Below are 15,832 nucleotides of genomic sequence, written 5' to 3' on the forward strand. Positions count from 1 at the left end.
CGGACCAGTTTGGGGTGCGGATGAAGTCCAACATGCGGCGGAAGCGGTACGCGCTGACCGGGCGGCGCTGGAGCCAGAGCCACCTCACCTTCAGGTACGCGGCCACCCGGTTGCCTGCCCTCGGGTGCAGACCCTGCGGGCCACGGGCGCAGCCCTGAGCCGGCACCGCTCTGTGCCCGCAGCATCCAGAACTACACAGAGAAGCTGGGCCGCTACCACTCGTATGAGGCCATCCGCCAGGCGTTCCGTGTGTGGGAGCAGGCCACGCCGCTGGCTTTCCAGGAGGTGCCCTACGAAGACATCCGCCAGAAGCGGAAGAAGGAGGCTGACATCATGGTGCTCTTCGCCTCGGGCTTCCACGGGGACAGCTCCCCTTTCGATGGCGTCGGGGGGTTCTTGGCTCACGCTTATTTCCCTGGCCCGGGGATGGGGGGGGACACTCACTTTGACTCGGATGAGCCCTGGACGCTGGAAAACACGGATGTGTCGGGTGAGCTGGGGTTGAGGGCTGAGCCGGGTGGTGCTGGGGACAGCTTGAGGGCCGGATGGTGTCCCTGGCACATGGAGAGCATGGCCCGAGGCAGTGAGAGTGTGTTTGGGCAGGAGTGCTGGGAGAAGAGATCCTCTGAGGACATGTGGAGGCTCTGGCTCCCTGCAGAACATCACAGCGTGCAGGGTGTTGGAGCAGGGAACTCTCTGTGCTAGGTGCTGTGCTGATGATGCCTTTCCCCGCAGGGAACAACCTCTTCCTGGTGGCTGTGCACGAGCTGGGGCACTCGCTGGGCCTGGAGCACTCTAGCAACCCCAGTGCTATCATGGCCCCCTTCTACCAGTGGATGGACACGGAGAACTTCCAGCTCCCTGAGGACGACCTGAAGGGCATACAACAGCTATACGGTGAGGAGCTGCGCAGGAACGTGGGCTGGCAGGGGGACGTGGGTGCTCCACCAGCCTTGGGGCTGGGTGCTGGGTCTCTGAGCCTCTGAATGGGGAGGAGAGGCGCTGTGGGTTGGCAAGTGCTCCATCCACCCTCTCCTGTTCTGTGCAGGTACTGCGGATGGGCACCCTCAGCCCACCAAGCCCTTGCCCACTGTGACACCTCGGAGACCTGGCAGGCCGGACCACAGACCCCCCAAACCGCCTCCGCCAGGGAAACCAGAGCGGCCCCCAAAACCTGGCAGCCCAGACCGACCCGACCAGTACGGCCCTGACATCTGCGATGGGAACTTTGACACAGTGGCGGTGCTGCGGGGAGAGATGTTTGTGTTCAAGGTACGTACCAGCCAGGATACCTCTCCTCCCCTTTGAGCCTACATCCACCCCAGAGTCTCTGGGTGGAAGGGGTACCCCAGTACTTTGCCCATCCCCACGGCTCTGTCCCTGTATATGCCTGTGCAGCGCTGACGCTTTGCTTTCCACCAGGGCAAGTGGTTCTGGCGGGTCCGGCACAATCGGGTGCTGGACAACTACCCCATGCCCATCGGGCACTTCTGGCGGGGACTGCCTGGGGACATCGATGCTGCCTACGAGAGGCACGATGGGAGATTTGTCTTCTTTAAAGGTGAGCAGGGCAGCTGGAGCTGGGGGGGTCGGGATGGGGCAAGGGATGCCCCCACATCGTGGCCAGACCGTGCACAGCTAGGCAACACAGCCTCATCTGCTTTCTCCATTTCCTTCCATTCAGGCAACCGGTACTGGCTCTTCCGTGAAGCCAACCTGGAAGCTGGGTACCCGCAGCCCCTGTCCACCTACGGGCAGGGCATCCCCTACGACAGCATCGACACTGCAGTCTGGTGGGAGCCAACAGGGCACACCTTCTTCTTCCGTGGAGACAGGTGGGTGCTTCTGTTCCACCATCTGGAGTGGGGGCAGTGTGGGGTGCATGGAGGTGGGATGATGAGTTGTTGGCAAATGGCTTCCTGGGCCAAAGGCTGATGGAAAAGCTGGGGCTGTCAGGGGGCAGCGTGTCTGTGCCCCCCCTGCTCACTGTGTCCCACTGCCTCCCACAGATACTGGCGCTTCAATGAGGACACGCGCTCAGTGGACCCCGGCTACCCCAAGCCCATCTCAGTCTGGGTGGGCATCCCCCCCTCGCCCAAGGGTGCCTTCCTCAGCTCAGATGCCTGTAAGTAGAGAAAGGTGGGCAGGAGGGGTGGGCAAAGGAAATGCAGTCACCCTGCCAGCAGCTGCCTGTGACCATTGTGGGCCCCAATGGGATGCTGCAGGATGCGATGGAGGCAGAGCCTGCCGTTCTTGGCACTTTCTGCTCTCCATCGTGTGGGAGCTGTGCCTAGATGCAGCCACTCACCCCTCTCCCCCATCTCTCCCTCCCGTCCTTCTCCCCAGCCTCCACTTACTTCTACAGAGGCACAAAGTACTGGAAGTTTGACAACGAGCGGCTCAGAACGGAGCCGGGTTATCCCAAATCCATCCTGCGGGACTTCATGGGCTGCAATGTGGAGCTGGTCCCGGAGCCCAGCCCGCCGCGCTGGCCCGACGTGGACCGACCGCCCTTCAACCCCGACGGTGATGAAACGCCACGGGATGATGGCGACGAGGAGGAAGAGCAGGAGGACGAGGAGGATTATGGCGAAGGCGGCCGCGAGAAGGGCGGTGATGTGGACGTGGTGGTGCAGATCGATGAGTACACGCGCACCATGAGTGTGGTGATGGTGCTGGTGCTGCTGGTGCTGCTGCTCTGCATCCTCGGCCTCATCTATGTCATCGTGCAGATGCAGAGGAAGGGCACACCCCGAATGCTCTTGTACTGCAAGCGCTCCTTGCAGGAGTGGGTCTGACCCCCGCCTTCCTCCCCCCCCTCCCCACCACCATGGTGCTAACAATGAGCCCGCCCCACCCTGCCCTCCCCAGCGGCATATTTATATGCAGAGGTTGGTCCCGTTCCCCTCGCTCCCTGCACACTCTGCCACCCTCTGGTTTGGCTCCAGAAAGGGGGGACGCTGCCTGCCCCAGCCCTGGGCTGAGGGCTTCCCAGAGCCCCTGGCCTGAGTGCAGCCGGGTGCCACAGCACCAGGGCTGGGGTGTGGGCGAGGAGCTGGGGAGAGTTGAAGTCCCCCAGGCTGGAGGTGCCCCTCTGTCTTGGCATCTCCAATCACCTTGTCTTGCGTGCCCCAGCCCAGCTGCATTCTTTGGTCTGATCTGTGGACGCTGCTTGTGCGTGCAGGGCAGAGGGGTTCTGTGCTGCCCACCCATGACCCCAGCCGGCAGCAGGTGGACATATGGAGCTGTGGGCACCTGAAGCACGAGGCAAGTGGGGCCTGAGCGTGGCTGGTGATAGGAGACAGTGCAGGCGGGAGATAAAGCGCCTAGCAATGGCGCCGAGCTTGCAAACCCCATCAGAAAGGCAGGCGAGGGGCCGAGCCCCCCCCCACACCCTCACAGGGCCTTTGGTTGGCATTGGGTGTGAAGTGAAGCTGCGTCCGTACCCCCTGCCCAGCTCAGCCCCTCTTCCCGCTTTGTCTGCAGCACAGGCACCTGCTGCAGCTGCCGAAGCCCTCCAGGAGCGCGTTTCCCTTCGCAGAGCGTTGCCTCCCCCGGCCCCGCAGGCAGGGCAGTGGGCACGGGCGCCTTGTGCTTGTATTAAACGGGTCGGGTGCGTGGAGCTGTGGTGCCATCCTTTGTGCAGAGGTGGGCTGGCTGCCGTTGTACGGGTGGACGCGTACTCAGTGGGTGTCGGTGGGGCGGGGGGATGCAGCGGGAGCTGTGCACAAGGCCGGGAGGGGGGCTGTGGGGATCGGGGCTGCTGCTGGGGCCGCTGCCCCCGGGCTGCCGTTCTGGGGGGTGAGCGGAGGCAGCCCGGCGGCAGCAGCAGACAGAGCTGCCTTTCAGGGGCTCCCGCGGGAACACAGCGTGCCTTGTTCTGTGCACGGCTGAGCAGTGTGGCACGCTGGGGGCTGCGTGGTTCCCCAGCAGGGCTGGGGCTGGGTTTGGCTCCCTGCGTGCTTTGCCCCCTGCCCCGTGCAGCGCGGTGGCTGTCCTGGGGGAACAAGGCCACAGCTTGTGAGGGAAGGTGAAAGCTGGAGGAGCTGTAACTGCTACAGATGGGAGAAAATCTTGGGACTGGGAGAGATTAGATCCAAGGGCAGGAAATTGGCTTTATCCAGGGAAAAACGCTGCTCAGCCCACAATGGGAAGGAAAGCTGGCAAGGCAGCAGACACGGCTCTGCCAGCAAAGTCTGGGCACGAGTGGGGCGGCTCCAGTGGGGCTCGGCATCCCCACGCTTCCCTGGCCCAGGTCACCCCTCTGCGGGGGCACGGACCCCTCCGGTGGTGCTGCCAGCTCCTTGGAGCTGTGCTGCTGGGAAGGGCCCGCCTCCCTTGCAGGCTGCCGCGGCCTGAGCGGATGCAGAGGCCATCAGCATGACGTGCAGTGAGCGCTCGAGGGGGGGGATGGCTGGCGCAGGGCCGAGTTCCCGCAGGGACCAAGGCGGAAGCAGCCTGGCCTGACCCTATGGAGCATGGGGGTCTGGGCTCCCGCATGGGGAGCAGACCCCAATCCTTATCCTCTTTTCACCTTGTGCTCACAGGAGCCCTCCGTCTTGCCCAGTCCCCCAGCAGGATGCGACCAGGACCAGCGGAGCAGGCACTGTCCCTGACCTGCCCCCCCCGCTGCCCCCAGCCCTGCCAACCCCAGATGGAGGGGACTGCCCCAGTTCAGAGGGGACGGTGCCATGGTGCCTGTGGCCAAGCAGGAGGGATGAGGCCCCCCCCCACCTCTTGGACTCAGGGCTGCTGGCACAGTGCCGAAGACAGAGCTGCAGCCAATTCCCAGCAGTTACCCCTCGCTTCCATATCTCTAATTACATTAAAAGGGGAGGGGTGCCAGCACTCATCTCTCTTCCCTGGGCTGCCACCCACAGCACTAGTGGAGGACACCCTACCCCGACCCCATCCCTGCCTGCTGGAGCTGGGCAGCGCCACCCGAGCACGCGCTCCATTCCCTAGAACTCAGTGCAGCACTGCAGCCGCTGGAGACAACAGTACTGGGGGCAAAGAAACGTTGGGAAAAGTGCCCCAGGTGAATCCACTGCCTTGATTTCCACCTGCCTGGCTCTGCTGGGTCACTGCTTGTGGGGTTTGCTCTCTATTTCCCCCGTATTCGAGGGGGGCTGTGCTGGGAGGCAGTGATGGCAGCCTTCCGAGGTCAGGCCTCCTGATTTAGCTGTTATGGCTCCGGCCCAGGAAACTGAAACAAACAAATGAAATAAACCCCACAGCAGTTCCCTTGCAACCAAACGTGTTTCTCCCACCACTCTGGGGCCCGGTGCCAGAGCCAAGGACACCCCCAGGCAGACCCTGCAGGCAGCTCATGTCCCCCAGCACGGTGGGATCCCAAGGGATGACCCCAGCCAAAAGGCGGAGGCGGCGGCAGGACGTGGCTGGGAGTTGCTGTTTCCCATGGTGGATGCCTTTCCCACAGCAGCTGTGTTTCTCCTCTCTCCTGCTGGGGCTCGGTGGGGTGCAGGGCAGACACCAAAGCCCGGTGCCCAGTGTCGCTGTGGGTCTGCCCAAGGATGCGTAGCATTCCTTCCTGGGGCAACATCTCACCACTGCTTTGGGGCTGAGAGTGGCCTGGGGGAAACAGGGCCCTGGCCGCCCCGCTCGCTCTGCAGGGATGTCACTGCCCACCCCCAGCTTTTCCCCGGATGCTGCAGCGGAGCTGGTGCCAGGAGCCCGGGGCCATCTGGAAACACTCACTGACGGCAGCCAGGGACCCTGCCAGAGACAAAGGCTCTTCGCTGCTGGCTCTGCACGGCCTCTGGGCACCACGCATGAGACCCCGGGGAGCGCAGGGATGGACCCCAGCAGGAGCCCTGCTCCTCGCTCCTCCTAGCACCTCTCCGTGCCTGGGGAGCACGCGTCCTGCTCAGCTGCACCCTGCCAGGATCCACCTCCCAGGCAGCCCCAGATTCCCAAAATAGGCTGGAGAATGCCCAGAGCTCAGTGTCTTGCTGGGATGGGGCCACTGGCACCCCCCGCTCTGCCCTGCAGACCCAGGGCTGGCACAAAGCGCAGCCCCAGCCATCCTGCATCCACATCCCCCTGCCACAGTGGGGGCAGAACCAGAACCCGTGGCTTCTAGACACGTGGCAAGGCCGCACTGCCCCTTCCCACGTGCTGGCAGCCAGTTCGGCAGACCGTAGTGCTGAGCCCAGGGGCAGCACCCAGGGAAGGGCAAGGTATAAATAGCTGCAGCCGATAAGCAGAGCCTGCAGGGAGCTGAGAGTTACAAGGCAGAGAGGCAGCAGCAGCACACACAGGGAAATGAGTGCCTGTGCCCCTTTTCTCTGCTTCAGTTTCCCATCCTGTTGTAAGGGCACTGAGGGAGAACCCCATCCGCAGGGAGAACCCCAGCCATAGAACAGAGCATCCCACAGCCTGCGAGTGACCTTCTCCTGGGGGTGATGCTAGCGGAGATTCACTGCTGCCTGCTCAGCACTGTGACCCTGCTCTGCTACAGGCAGAAGGGAAGGAATACGGCCACGTGCCCCACAGCAGGACCAGGAGGAGCCTCCACCCTCTTCTTCCTCTGCAGGACACAGACCAGGGCACAGACCCCTGCGTGCTGCAGGAGAGGACCCGGAAAGCAGAGAGGAAGCCAGAGAGGAAGAGCTGGGGCCAAGCCCCGCTGACTGCCGCCTCAAGGCCAGAGGAAACACTGCTGGGGGAGGACAGAAGGAAGAGCCACGAGGCTCCTGAAAAGCATCTTGCTGCAGCCACGGGAGGCAATGAACTCATTGCCTGTTGTCACATCCATGGCTTCCCCCATCCTGTGCCAGGGGCAGCAGTCAGGGCGCACAGCTGTTCCCTCATCCAACTAAAACCTTGCTTGGGTGGTCCTGCAGCACAGAGTGCCAAAGGGAAGCCCTCACCCCTGGCACCATTCTCCCACTGCGCGGAAGTGGCCAAAGGCCTCACCACGGTCCTTCACTTTTCCTGGGCAGTGGCCAATAGCAAAACTCAAAATAAATATTTCCCTCGCCTCCAGAACCACCCTCCCCACGCTGGAAAACAGCTGCAGAGGATTAGCATCGCCCCAGAGGCGTAATCCCCCCCATCGAGAGGGCAATGTTTAGCCTGTGACATCCAGGGAGATGAAGAAACAGAGGCAGAAAGGGCAGGAAGCTGAGCCTGGCTCAGATGTTAATTCCTCGATATAGCATCCATGGTTGGATCAGAGACGCTTCTCTGCAAGGCAAGGTTTTGGGATGGCACAACACGGCCCAGTGCTGCTCAGCTCTGCTCCCTCACTCAGCTCCCCAGATTTGCTCTCAGTTGCAGCAACACACGCATTCGGCATCCTTCAGCAGTCAAGATTACAAGGGAAAGAAGGCTTGGGGTGCTCACATCATGCTCAAAGCGCTCGCTCACATGACCTTGCCCCAACCAGTAGAGGAAGAAGAAAAGCTTGCAGAGACGAGGGAAGCTCTTCTCTGGACCTCATCAACACCCGCTCCACCCCAGGTTGAAACTTTCCAAGGGCTCCCTGTGAAGAGAGATTCCTTTCTCTCCCACCGTAAAAAACAGCATGGGTTCAGGCAGGAAGGAAGGAGCAGGCCACCCACAGAAAGGTGAAGGAGCAGGAGATAGTTCAGAGCTGCTCTCCGCAGGATCCCCCACCCCCTGCCCACTCCCTGCATTGAGCTGGGGCTGCCTCGCAGTACACACAGTGGCCATCCTGGGGTTGGCTCCTGGCTGAGGCTCTGCACTCCTCCTGCTTCCAGTCCTCCCACGTTGGGGCACGCTGCATCCAGGTTGGCCAAAGCCATATGCAAAGCAGCAAAAAGCTGGGCCTTCATCACGGGAGTTTTGCTAATGCATGTTCACTCTAGAAAGTGACTGCTGACACAGTTCTTGGGATATTCCTGCCCATCTGCCAGCAGCATCCTCATCTCCTGTGGGCAGAGCATCCCAATTTCACCTGCTTTCATGTCAGTGACATAGTTAAAGTTTTGATGGGAGAGCAGGATTAAAATAGAATAGCTTTGAACTGCACTCTGTAAACTCATCACCATCAGCCTGTACAGGAAAGAGCCAGTATCTGATGATGCTCCACTTTGTGCAGTGTGTAAACAGGAAGATTCCCTATTTGGCTTCATCTTAAAAACTACGCAGAGAGCCCACGGAGCTGTAAAGGTCTGGCAGGGAGCTGGCACAGCTCCTGGAGCCGGGCAGGAATTGGCAGCAGGGCTCTGCACAGAGGCAGCCAGCTCAGGGATGCCTGCGTTCACACACCAAGGTCACTCACCCAGCGCCATCCCGAATCCCTGGTAGATGAGGGACGATGACCAGCAGGGCTGGGAATGGCAACTCCTGGAACTGTGCTCGTGAGCAAGGGCTGGTGGGAAGGGATGCTTCACTTGCCAGGGTTTGATGGATTCCCTCGGCAGCTGAGGCTGGCCTGCTCCCCCACGCCTGGCAAGTGCTGAAATCCTGTCAGGGGAGCCTGGCCATAGACTTCATTAAGGCCAATCCTTGGCACATGATACAGCATGACTCCACTTAACGAATCTTAAGCCCAGCCAAGCCTTGACAGACATCTGAGCAAGACGGATGGTGCCTTCCCATGTGGGCTTCCTTGGAACCACCAAGCCGGTTAGCTGCCACAGAAATCAAAAAGATTTTCACCAGAAAGCTTTCTGCAAGTGCCCTTTAGCACCAAGCAGCAGCACAGGGTCAGCACCTCCCTTTCCAGTCACACCACCTTCAAGGTGCACGCAAGGCAGGTGCATGGGAGGTGACACAAGCAGCAGCTGGAGAAGTGGGGCCCTTATGCAGGACTGGAGGTAAGTGGTCATTCCAAGTCCTGAAACCAGGACTAAACACAGAATGTGGGGCAGCCCCAGGGCAGTGTCCCACAGCATGCTCTCCTCCAGGGGACACAAGCTTTGTTTCACAGGACAATAACATAACTAAATCCCAGTTCACACAGAGCCCAACACAGGAGGGATTGAGCCCTGCGGTGGGTACACACCCACCTGCACAGCTTCCAGGGAGGAAAGGCATCAGCTTCTCCGAGACTTTCTCCATTACTGGTGGAGGTTTGCAGCCTCCTCTCTGCACGCCATTCCACAACAAAGGCGAATTGGTTCGAGGCAGGGAAGGGCAGGCTCAGAACAGGAAAAGACTTCCGCTTCGCTGCTTCGCTTCTATTATGCTTCTTTGCTAAACCTCCTCTTTGATCCCCGGGGAAGGGGACAATTTGGCAGTTGGAAGGCTATTGTGAGCTTTCTGCTATAAGTAGCTGCTAAAGGCTTGGCTGAGAGCAGGAGTTGTTTAAATACACAGCTATCAGAACTGTGCCAGTTTAACAGGCAGGTAAGACCAATTTGTCACTGCTGGGAAAATGGCTTCAAGTAGGCAGGGAATGAAAAATCCATTTCCGTGTACCAGAAGAGAACAGCATGGGTTTTGTCACAGGTCAATTAACACCAGCTCATGAGTTGGAATAAGCCAGGGCACACAGATCTCATCTCCTCTACTGAAACCTTCCTGCTTTTCCTCTCTCCACATCACTGCTGTCCACAACCGTGCAGACCCTTAAAAAGCAAGGCTGCCAAAGTCAAATTCAGAGGCAAATCTTAACATCTGGGTTCCTATGGAAACTCCTCAGCACTCTCTGAAGTGCAAACTCGTACGAGTTGAAGGGCCCATCAAAGGAGGAAAATGACAGGAGCAGACTTACAAACAGTCAAATGTTTAATAACTTTCCAAGAATGAGTATTACATCCATATTTAGAGTGTATATAAAATAAGAGATGGAAAACAAGGAAAGGAAGATAAAATTGGTATCTTCAAGAGGGCACGCTTAACTGCAATTCCTGCCGAATCCTCTATTCAGAGGGGCAGTGGCCACTTTGAGCAACACGAGATCAGGAACCATGCCACTTGCAGTGTTTAGGCTCAGCACTTTAGGAACAGTTAGTAGGAAAACTTTGATTCTGTAGGATTCGCACACCAACAACATAGTTCCAGACCTGCTACGTGGTTAACTGTGTCCTGTCCAGAAGAGGGATACTGGATGAATCAAAGTTACCCTCGGCAAGGTGAGCTGACAGCATACTTGGTCTCAGCATGACTTTCTCTTTCACCTGCTTTTGTTGACTCGAAACATTTCTTGTGTCTCCTCTCAACATATTGTTATTGCTGGACAGAGCAGGGAGAAGAAAGGAGACACTTAGTACACACACAGCATTCAGATGGCACCAAGAAGTCTGTACTGGGAAGGCATTGAGAGTTCCCTGAACACCTCTGCGAGGCCACTTCATCCCAGAAGGCTGTGACAGATTCCTCAGGGGTGTGACCTTCTGTGAACACCGCCTTCCACTTCCCACTAAGATCAGGACCTCCCACCTCAGATCCTTGAAATTGTACCCAGGAATATTTCCTGCTAAAACAGGTATTTGCACTGGGAAAGCCTGGCCCTGACAAAGAAGGTGCGGCTGCTACGAACAGCAAAGTCACGGTGCTGAGTCATGGGCAAGAGCTCCCAGAAGATGCCAGTAAGCTGCTGCTCTGCCCAGCACCCTCCAGCACAAATGGGAAGGGTGCGGGGAACAGCTGCACAGCTCTCCCTGCTCCTTAGTGGGAATGGCAACTTCCGTGTGCTTTGGCAGGAAAGCCACTCAGCAAGCCACCAGACAAACTGCTCATCCTGGAAATAGAGGGGGTGCTCCCTGGCTGCAGGCCAAAGCTGGAGAGAACTCTGCTCCCAAAAGAAATTCTGGATCGTAAAGACAGCAGGGGAAGAAGAAATACTTGCCTGGCCCCAGTGCTGCTGCCACCCTCCTTCCCCACAGCTGGCTCACCTTGGCCTTGTTCTGGACAGGCAGGTACAGCTTGAACTCAGCTGGGAGCTCATCCTCAGAGTACAGCCGGTCAGAGAAGTACACCCGTCGGATGCGACAGTTGGCGTGGATCTATGAGTCACAACAGAGAGTCAGCTCCTTTTTCCACTTGCTGTCCCCACATCAGCTTTGTCATCATGCAGCAGTTTGGATTCCCCAGCTCAGCAGCCTGCACGAGTCCTTCCAGCCTGATCACTGCTGCTGAGTGGTCTCCTCCTGCCCCAGCACCATCTATTGCGGGTTTGGAGGCAAGGTGCCACAGCACACCACCTATTCTCCATCATCATAGAAACAAAGAACTAACCAGTCAGCAAACACTCTTGTTTGTTTTGCAAGGAAGGAGACATTCTGGCTGCCCCATTAGAAGAGTTTTGGCCTGAGTCTTTTCAGACGACCTCATGAACTCTCTGAATCTAATGGGACGTCAGAGAAAAAACACCAGTCCTCTCTTTCTTAGCTGCTCTCTCCATTGATACAGGCTGTCTCAGGAAGCATGGCCAAACTCTGCCATCTCCACAAAACAGAGTGCTTGGTAGCAGAGTGTTCTTGGCTGTGAACCCGTTTCTACTTCTCCACTGGTATCAGCATTAGCCTGGAGGACACTCAGCATGCTGCACTTGAAGCACTCCCTCTCTAGGGCTTCCTGAAGTTGGGAATCAGACTGTCCAGGCTGCACTGCCTCTGCTACCAGCTGAAGGAGTCGCTCCAGTCCCCTTGTGGGTACATGAGAAGCCTGACACTTCCCAGGTCAGCAGTTTGCTGATCCGAGGGCAACCCCACGAGGCACTGCAGCAGTCGTACTAAGGAACAGGCACACTCAAAATAACACATGCCACTCAACACAGAAAATGCGAATTGCCAGTGTAAGAACCAAGCTAAGCATCCTCAGCAAGAACAGGCACTGCAGAGGAACCAAAGGGGGCTCAGCTTGGATTCCTGCTTCCCAGCAAGGCTGTCCCAACCAGCAGGAAGCCTGCCACGTTGGTTTCTGCGTGCAGGACGTGACTGCTTCTTACCTGAACTCTCAGAGTCTCAATGTAATTTGTCCCGTAAGCCCTGCGCGTGAAGTCTGAGAGGTTGAACTGGATTTGGTTCCAGCCGTCGTCCAGCCGCATGGGCATGGTGCAGATGAAGGGCTTCACTCGTGTTGTGCTCTGGTAGTTACTCGCCCGGAAGCGCCGGCGTACGTTCTTGTCATCGAGCACCTGGGGCAAGGAAGGCAGGCTGCTGACCCCCAGGTCGGGGTGTCGGCCTCCTCACGCCCACCTCACTGGTCTCTGGACCCTGCCCTCCTCACCTGCACTTCAAAAGTGAAATACTTCTTCAGGTTCTTGATGATCATCACTAGGAAAGGCAGTTTGATGCCCAGGGTCTTCTTTGGGTCAGCAGGGCACGTGATGTACGTGGTACTGAGAAAGACAGAAAGATGCTTTAGGATCTCGCGTGGCACAAAGCACACAGTCCAAGTCCCAAGCCTTTCACTTGATCTAATGCAATCCTGGAGGACAGGTAGGAAGAGATGGCTGTGATCATAAGATCTCAACAACCAGCAGGGCTTCCTGCATCAAGAAGGAGAGTTTCAGACAAAGCTTCAGGGAGAACAAGCTGAAAGGCCCAAAGAAGACATTTCAAATCCCACTTTTCCCACCTAGAGCACAAAACACCTTCCTGAATGCTGTTTCAAGGCTATGTCAGCACTGTCTCTTAACACAAGCTCTTTAAATGAACAGGTAGAGTCCTCCAGAGCATGACAGAAGGCCTGCGTGCTGTATATGGCTGGAAAGACAAAGGTCATGAGCCCTAAAAGCACACGTCATGTCTGGCAAGTTCTATATCAACACATCTTGGGAGGAAGAGCAGTGCTGGCACAGCCTGTCTGCAGGAGAGGAGACTCCACTGCCCTTATAAGGAGCACCCTGCTCCAAACCACACCGCAGCAGCGGGGCTGTGGGGATGCCGAGCCTGCAGCCACAGGAGCCCACATCTCCTCCTCCAGCTTACAGGGAAAACATGATTAAGTGAAGCACCATAAGCAATTCCCCTCATAAATCTCTCTCTCTCGCCCTCCTATCTGCTGTCAGAATAGCTGTCACGTGGGCAGAGCAGGCCTAAGACATGAAAGATGCAGAAGGCAGAGGGTTGCTTCCTCAATAGCCGGCAGTTACATCTACACTCAGCTCCAGGACAAGCTCTCAGGACATGCCAAGGGCCGAAGCAGCCTTCCCCTACCTGACGTTTGTTCCTTCAATCTCCAGCACCAGTGACTGGATGTCATTATCGGTGATCCGCTTGATGTGGCCATTGCGCACCTGGAAGAGAAGCGGGCAGACAGCACAGCTGTTAGTGGAGAGGGAAACAAGAGACACCCACAGCTCCATGAGCAAGGGGAAAAAGACCCCGAGAGGATCATCTACATTTACTTGGCTGCTATTGCTCCGGACATCTCTGCTTCCAAGACTTTAATCCTCACCCCAGAGTGCCAAGGCTCTAAGCAAGCGTCTGTGGCCAAGCATGCTGCACAGACTTTGATTTATCCAAACACTCTCCAGAGAACAGGGGTGACTCAAGCTTCGTGTAAGGCGCCCAAATAAACAAACAGAAAAACGTCAGAGCAAGAGCAATCCAGAGAGCGATAAGAGGTACAACCAAGTATGAGCAACAGAGATGTAGGCAAAGGAAGCCACCAGCTACCAAAGGGTGTAGGGCTCTACTGCTGGGCACAGCTGGCCGCCTCTGTGGCAGAGCAGGACCAGGTGGGAGCTTGGTTCAGACTCTCCCATCACAGAGCACACAAGCTCAAAGCCCAGGTCTGCTCTGCTAAGGGGCACGGCCTCTCAGAGCTCGGGGAGGTCACGCAGAAACCAGCAGCCAACACAAACTCAGTTCTCTCCATAAGCAACATGGCTGAATCCCAGGGTCTGAGGATTTATGTCTTTAATGAAGCAGCTCACATCCCATCAAATTTATCTCAATTTAAAAGGCACTTTTGCTAATTAAGCCTTCCGCTCTTCTCCAACGCTAAATCAGCAAATTGCAATGCTCCTTCCGATTTCATAAATTAATTTCCTTAGCACCTATCACTGCTGCTAATATCCAGGATACATTCGGCTCCTAAAGGGATGGTTCTGATCAGGAACTACAAAATAATTGACAAATTTAGCAGTTCATCTTCAAGGTTCATATCTCCACAGGGACCTACCCTAGGCAGCGCTGCAGGGGTTTGCAGGAAAGAAGAGGAGCTCTGCCAGCAGCCCACCACTCTGCCCCATCTCTGCATGAAACCCCCATCTGCATCACCCAACCACTGTTGGGAAGTGCTGGATGGCAGCCTGCCCTGCCAGACTGCTCCTAGCTCTGCTAATTCCAGAAAGCATTAAGATCAAAGAGGGGATCCTTACAAGATAACCATCTCTCTCCTTTGTATTAAATGCAGCTCTCATGGCCTTACAGGTCACTTGGGAAAAACCAATCACATAAAGACTGCATCACTTGGTTTTTGGTTTTTCCCCAGTGACATTTTTTTTCCCTCTAAATCATCAGCCCAGCAGAAGCCCCACGTGCCTCTATTAAAGCAGCAGCTGGCATAAAGGAAATTAAAGCCAGGAGCCCACAAGGGCAGAGCATGCTGACTTAACACAGGGAAATCACCCTGCAGCAGGTGACAGCAGGGGTAACCAAACCTCCATAGCAACACTCACCACCAGTGGTTTACAGCTCTATACAGAAAAGCCCAGGTGTGGCCCCTCCAGAGAGGTCAGTAACAGAGCAGGCAGCTAAGCATGCTTAGAACTGATCACTCAGCATTTTTCTATCTGCAATCAGGTCACCTTCCACCTGACCTGGAAGGCTTTCCTTCTCCAGATTACAGCTACAACAAAAAGAAGCAACTTGTCTTCCTCAGCACTACCAGGAAGAGGATGAAAGACACCAGAAAGAGGCTGGTCGGTAGAAATGCAGGCAGGCAGACGCCCTCCTCCCAGCCCTACCCAGCACAGCATAAACTCTGTGAGCTGCACCCAGTTGCAGATAACACAGGCGGGCCCATGCTCGTCACCAGCTCCTGCAGGACAGACAGAAAGACACTGCAAGTGTGACAGCAGCTTGAGGCTTGAGCCTGAGCAGGCAGATTTCTGGAGCTGTAAGACAGGGTAGCAGCCTTCTCAGAAAACAGAATTCCTTCTAATGCCCTCTGGATCAGGCAGGAAACTATCTGCTGTCTAAGGATGAATTGAAAAAAGCTCATTTTGCAGTCGCGTACCCCGAAGCCCCGAGGGGGAGGCAGCTTCACAGAGAATTATTTCTGAACAGACGTTGTTCCTTAAGGCTGCGGTTGCTGCTGGCAACGCTCTGACATAACAAAGCCCAGAGGAAAGCGAGCCAGGACGGCGCGAGGCCGACCTCTGGAGGATCGCTGCTGAATAGGTGCTGGCACCAAGGGCCAAAGAAACCCGGCTGCTACCAACGCTCACAGCAGGCCTGGGGATGCACGGGGCGTCAGGATGCGCGGTGCTACGGAACCCAGCGCTTGTCACACTGTGGTGGCGAGGCGCAGCCAAGCACGAGCTCCTTGTGCCACCTTCCTCGGCCAGAGGCGAGTTTGGGAGAAAACGAGAGGGAACCGCAGGAGCTGCTGAGCTCCCGCAGACACAAGTAAGCGCATCCCCACCTTGTGCCAAGGGGATGCTGCTGGGGCAGGCCGAGAGCTCCGAGCAAGCACAAGCAAACAGAAGCGGTCCCAGCCCGGGGCACGCACCTCCTTCCCGGCTGCAGGGGCCGGGCTGTGCGGGCGGCCGTCGGCGCTGCAGCAGCTGCGGATGCCCTGCGGCCGTTACCGGGCGCCAATAAGGAGCGCGTTCAGCCGGCCCGAGGCAGCCCCGAACAAACCCACCGCAAACACAGCTGCGCAGCCCTGGGACGGCTTAGCAGGGCGTCGCTACGGGGATGCCGGAAGGGACCCGCGGGAT

General features: G+C 57.2%; 2 protein-coding genes across 2 annotated transcripts; one reads left to right on the top strand and one right to left on the bottom strand.

Moving 5' to 3' along the window:
- Positions 1–5: 5 nt before the first annotated feature.
- Positions 6–3,622, top strand: MMP15 (matrix metallopeptidase 15; the record flags this gene model as incomplete). The annotated part of the gene is made up of 8 exons (XM_010718011.3): positions 6–94; positions 183–490; positions 736–897; positions 1,049–1,272; positions 1,423–1,561; positions 1,685–1,835; positions 2,010–2,125; positions 2,347–3,622. Coding segments are annotated over 8 exons (1,641 nt in total), but the record flags the coding sequence as incomplete, so codon positions are not given.
- A 6,080-nt stretch (positions 3,623–9,702) lies between these two features.
- Positions 9,703–15,636, bottom strand: CFAP20 (cilia and flagella associated protein 20; the record flags this gene model as incomplete). The annotated part of the gene is made up of 6 exons (XM_031555401.1): positions 9,703–10,167; positions 10,830–10,940; positions 11,885–12,073; positions 12,166–12,277; positions 13,098–13,177; positions 15,535–15,636. Coding segments are annotated over 6 exons (600 nt in total), but the record flags the coding sequence as incomplete, so codon positions are not given.
- Positions 15,637–15,832: the final 196 nt, after the last annotated feature.

The sequence above is a fragment of the Meleagris gallopavo genome, chromosome 13 (assembly GCF_000146605.3).
Source record: "Meleagris gallopavo isolate NT-WF06-2002-E0010 breed Aviagen turkey brand Nicholas breeding stock chromosome 13, Turkey_5.1, whole genome shotgun sequence".
Lineage (NCBI taxonomy): Eukaryota > Metazoa > Chordata > Aves > Galliformes > Phasianidae > Meleagris > Meleagris gallopavo.